The 5,381-nt window shown below is 44.2% G+C and overlaps 1 protein-coding gene across 1 annotated transcript; it reads right to left on the bottom strand.

The window, feature by feature from the left end:
* Nucleotides 1-2,402: 2,402 nt before the first annotated feature.
* On the bottom strand, nucleotides 2,403-3,347 carry LOC139707418 (olfactory receptor 6N1-like). The gene has a single exon (XM_071618649.1). It carries the CDS (start codon nucleotides 3,345-3,347, stop codon nucleotides 2,403-2,405), a length of 945 nt encoding a protein of 314 aa, XP_071474750.1.
* Nucleotides 3,348-5,381: the final 2,034 nt, after the last annotated feature.

The raw sequence follows: 5,381 nt of genomic DNA, 5'->3' as shown, positions 1-5,381 counted from the left end.
ATCTTGTCCTGGTATTTAAGTTATAGGAGAACTTCATATCTGCCATAGTCATTCCACCCTTAAGAGTTTATCCATCCATTCATTCATTCATTGTTCATATGAATGAATGGTAAGCATCGTGCTAGAAACCAACAGTGTGGTACCTACTGCCCTGAGTTGCTGCATGACACTATGTCCCCACAGTAGAAGTATAAGTGCCCCAGGCTTGCCACAGGGTACAGACTCCACAGAGATAGGGCTCACGGAGCTATCAATTACTGTGACCCAAGCCATTGCAAGGGCAGGCAGTTTCCAGCCATTCTTTAGTGCTGCTACCACAGGAAACCACAGAACTCCTGTTGTGCTCACAGCCACTCCTGGAAAACAAAGAAAAGTTGTTGGAGGAACTTGTGGTGCAAGACAGCCAGAACTGAAGCCCCAAAGCACGAGATTTAGAAGGCAACAGAGTGGAAAATCGCACCTAGAATTTAGCAAAGTGGCAGAGACTTCATGAAAGCAGAAGGAGACTGAGGGTTACGCAAAAATGATGCTGGATGCTTAAGTCAAAATGAGAAGCATCATTTGGATTAGTGCCAGGTCTGTCAGCCTCACACATAGCACAAAAGTGAGATATGTGTAAAACTAAGCATTCTTAAGGAAATAGATCCCACTACAGAAACCTATGTGGAAAACATTTGAATAATGATTGATATTTACATGGCACTTAAAATTCTATTATTCTGCCTATTTTGCAGATAAGGAAAACGAGACACAGGGAAGTTCAATGTGTTGCTTAAGATCACACAGTTAGTGGTAGAATTACTGTCTGAACCCAGGCAGAAATGCTTCAACGTCTCTTCTCTAACCACCACACCACTCTGAGAAAAAAATAAGGCTAATTGTTTACTAAACACTTAATATTGCTATTTCAAATAATTTTAGAAGATTTTCTCATAGATGTTTCTAAAGAAAAAAAAAAAAAACTAAGGTCAAAGGAAAGTTATATTGTTTGCTTGTCCAGCATCGAATAGGTAAAATAATGGCAATACTGGGGTTTGAAACAACAAATCCTCTCTTGTTCTCAATACTCAGATCTTCTCCATTTTTCTCACCCTGCTTCCTTTAAGAAGTGTTGCAATCAGAGAACAGAAACTCTCTAAGCTGGAAGGAATGTGAGCAGTCATCCACAGCCAGCCACTCACATTGCAGACAGAGGCCAAGTGAGGCTTGCCAAGGTCACTCAGCCATCTGGAGTAGATTTAGAGTGGAATCTGCGTCTCTTTACAGCAATTCCAGTAATATTTCTATTTTCATTAGGTAAATATTGGAATCATTCTTCTTTCTTCAGAGGAACATTATGAGGATTAAATTAAAATGTATTTGAAGCAACAGTTACTGTTTCTGACTTAGGGCAGGCATTTAAAAAAAAAAGAATTGATTTTTTTAAGCAGTGAGATAAATAAGAATGAGAAAAATGAACAACAGTGTTCAAGATCCCTACGGCACCCAGTGTTCTGTTCTGCCTTTCTCATTGATTATCTGAGCATCCTTTGGCAGGTATTTGGTGATTTAAATTCACACATTATTAAAGTATGAAGGTTGAATTTAATCAGTGATTCCCAAACTCTGCTCAGTAGAGGAAAGCTGGAAAAACTAGGGAAATAAAAAAGTAGTGTGTGATCTGAGAATTGGGTCCTTATCTCTGCTTTTTATTCACAGGTAAGACTCATAAAGCTTTTTGTTGGTTCACTGCTGATCTTAAAATATGGCTCCAAGTCCTGTTTTAATGTGAACTCCCTGATTGTGAAAGAGAACCCTGACAACATTCTTCAGTTCCCTACCCTTGCCCCACAACACAGTACCGTTATCATCTCTAGCTCCCAGCCATCTGTCCAGATAGTTCTGTCCCCTAGGAAGCGGACCCTGGTCACTCCACATCTCAGGATCACTGGACTCCACCAGCTAAATGGCTTCTACCCCTGGCTCACCACTGTACATCTAAACCTTCATACAAGTTGTAATTTTAGTCTCCTTTTGGCCAAATTGGCTTCGACCCTTTTCATCCTCCTCTAGAACTCTTGTCTCGACTAAACTGGTGACTCCCTGCTTCAGTTGGTCTTCTTTCTTTCAGAATTCCACAACCCTCTAAGTCAATCACTCAGCTTTCAACATTTGCTCCAGGACCCCATGTTTTTTTCCTCCCTGTGGCATTTCTTCCCCTATTCAATTGGGAAGAAATCAGAGACCTTATCTCCTCTCTACCTACATGGGCCACCTTAGATCAGTTTGGAGTTTGCAGTATTTTTTTGACCTAATAATCAGATTGATTATGTTATCGTTTACTGACTCAGACCAGATGATTGATTAACCAAACAGCTGATTCGCCCAGTTACCCGGAATCTGGATTATGCCGGGTGAGATCATCAGGGTCCCCTCAAAACAGTCTTGAGCCTGTCAGTGACCCTCCTCACCGCCTCCTTCACCTCTTTGTTGCGCAGTGTGTAGATGATGGGGTTGAGGAAAGGAGTAAGGAGGGCGTAAACTAAAGCAATGAGCTTGTCGGTTCCCTCGAGACGGCTCCCCGGGGAGCCCACATACACTGTGAAGGCCGAGGCATAGAACAGTGCCACTACAGTCATGTGGGAGGAGCAGGTGGAGAAGGCCTTGGCACGACTGGCAGCGGAGGGCAGCCTCAGCACAGCCCTCAGGATGCCCCCATAGAGTCCTATAATGAGCACAAAGTTGCATCCAGTGGCCACACCAATCACTGCCCCATGGACCCGAGCGTGCCAGCTGGTGTCCACACATGCCAACCGCATTAGCGGTGCCAGGTCACAAAAGTAATGGGCTACCTCCTTCAGGCAGTAAGGCAGAGTGCCAGTGAGGCTGGCTGGCACAAGCGCAGCTGAGAAGCCAGCCACCCAGGTGGCCCCTGCTAGCCACAGCTGTACCTGTCTGCTCATGAGTGCGTGGTAGCGCAGTGGGCGGCAGATGGCTAGGTAGCGGTCGAGCGCCATGACTCCCAACAGGTAACACTCAGTCATGCCCAAGGAATGGAAGACATACAGCTGCAGGAAGCAGGCGACCGACGGGATGGGTGAGCGCCCGTGGAGCCAGGTGTGCAGCAGTGTGGGCACCGTGGTGCTGACATACCAGAGTTCCAGGAAAGAGAGGACACTGATGAAGAAGTACATGGGTGTGGACAGTCCAGAATCTGCCTTTACCAAGACAATGATGAATAAGTTCCCTGCAAGGGTGAGGAGATAAATGCATAGGGTCCCCAAGAAAGCAAGAGGTCGTAGTGTCCCAGTGGTAGTAAAACCAGCAAGGATGAAAGTTTGGGTCCAGTTGTGATTGACATGATCCATGATTCCTAGGAATGAAGGGTCAAGACAGAAAAATAAGTAACATCTACCTTCTTCCTTTCTTCAGAAAATATTCCTAGTGCCAGGGACAATTTTGAGCACTTGAAAGCACTTGGAAAATATCCAGTAAAGTCATCACTTTGCGATGGAGGAACTGCAGCCCAGAGGTACATGCTTGTCCAGTTTCATAGTGTTTGTATGTGCCAGGGTTGGAAATAGACACAAAGCCTCCTGATCCCTGTTTCTCCTTTCTGTGTTGTATTATTTGGCTCCAGAGATTTAAGCAACTGTATTTCTTCCCTACATCACTATGCAATAAAAGAAGAGAAAGAGAGGAACCTTCTACTATTATGCCTCCCATAGTTCCAACAATAAATGAACCTGCAAAACTGGGCTGGGTGAAGGGAGAAAAGTCAGCTAACAGTGACTGTTGGGACCTCTTTCAGGAAGCCTGTCTTGAGTGCATAGACTATTTTGGTGAGGACTGGGAGAAGATCAAGGAAATGAAAGATTTCCAGAAGCTCTGAAGTATGATCCCTGACCTCTCATCTCCATGGTGACTCATGATTAGTCACCCAGCAGTCACATTACACCTTCTAAAAGGTGACTCTCAAAGAACCAGAAATTCTCAAAGAGAAAAACATGAGTTAGAAGCCCCAAACAAGAAAGATCCTTCTCTGAAACTGGAGATTGGCTGCATGAACTTTCTGACACTAGCAATAAGCATTGAGTTGAGGAACTTCTCACTTAACCTCAGCTTCCTCTCCTCCAAAACAAACCAAAAAGATTTAATCAGTTCTTTTTAAAACTCTTACAACATAGATGATTATTTCTTCTTCTTCTCCTCCTCCTCTTCCTCCTCCTTTGGCAGTACTAGGGATAGAACTCTGGGGTGCTCTACCACTGTGCTACACATCTCCAGCCCCCTAAATTGCCCAGGCTGCTCTTGAACTTAAAATCTTCCTGCCTCCGCTTCCTAAGGACCTGCCACCACACCAGGCACAACACAGACAAATTAATGCTCTTTGGGGTAACTGAAGAGTGAGTATTGGCTTTAGGGTAGCATCAACAGCTATGTCTTTTGAATTTCCCTCCCCCACCCTAACAAGGCTCACCCAGGACAGTTCAAAGCACCCTCCTAGTCTTCTTCAGCTCCTCTCATCTCTTCTGCACCCTCCTGCCCATTGCCTGAACACTGGATGGCATCAGGAACTGTGGCATTCTCCTTGCCATCCCTTTTATCCCTGGCTATTGACATTTCAGCTCCTGGAAATGCTCCGTTCTCAAAAGTTCCTTGTCTTATGTTCCCTAGAGTTACCGAGTGTGACTTGCTCTCCCTAAGGGGTCCCTCTGGGGCAGGATATGGGGTTCATGGGAGTGAAGCAAACCAGCTTTATTTCTCACATGACTTTTCTCCTCTCTGCAACAAGGCCTATCGCCTTCCATAAGAGACTTGTGGTTTTCTGAAGACAGTTCTGATCAGTGCCTATTGTTCCAGTATAACTATGAACGGTCCTTTTTCAGCCTTAAAAATATTTAGGTTGTACTTGGATGGCAAACTATATGAAAATCCTAGATGCAAGAATATAACTTTGATGCTTCTGCCGAGTTTATGATGTAAATGTGTGTCTGTCTGTATATAGAATTATCTAGATAGACAGACAGATAGATAGATAGATAGACAGATAGATAGATAGATAGATAGATAGATAGATAGATAGATATACATATATATGCATATGCAATCTTTCTTTTTCAGGAGTGATAAATCTGATATCAACATGGAAGAAGGAAAGAGTCACAGAGTTAGACCAGGGGCATCTATCCTATCTTACTCTATTCAGGCTTCTATGACAGACTACCGCAGACTGGATACCTTATAAACAGTATAAATTTATTCCTGGAGGCTGTTAAATCTAGATCAAGGTGCCACCAGGGTCCGTGTCTAGCAAGGACTTTTCTCATTCACAGATGGCCATCTTCTTGCTGTGACCACATGCAGTGGAGCTCCCTGGAGTCTCCTGGTAGAAGCACCAA

Source organism: Marmota flaviventris, chromosome 10 (assembly GCF_047511675.1).
Source record: "Marmota flaviventris isolate mMarFla1 chromosome 10, mMarFla1.hap1, whole genome shotgun sequence".
Taxonomy (NCBI): domain Eukaryota; kingdom Metazoa; phylum Chordata; class Mammalia; order Rodentia; family Sciuridae; genus Marmota; species Marmota flaviventris.
The sequence above is the reverse complement of the archived record's forward strand: the minus strand, read 5'-3'. Positions and strand labels throughout refer to the sequence as shown.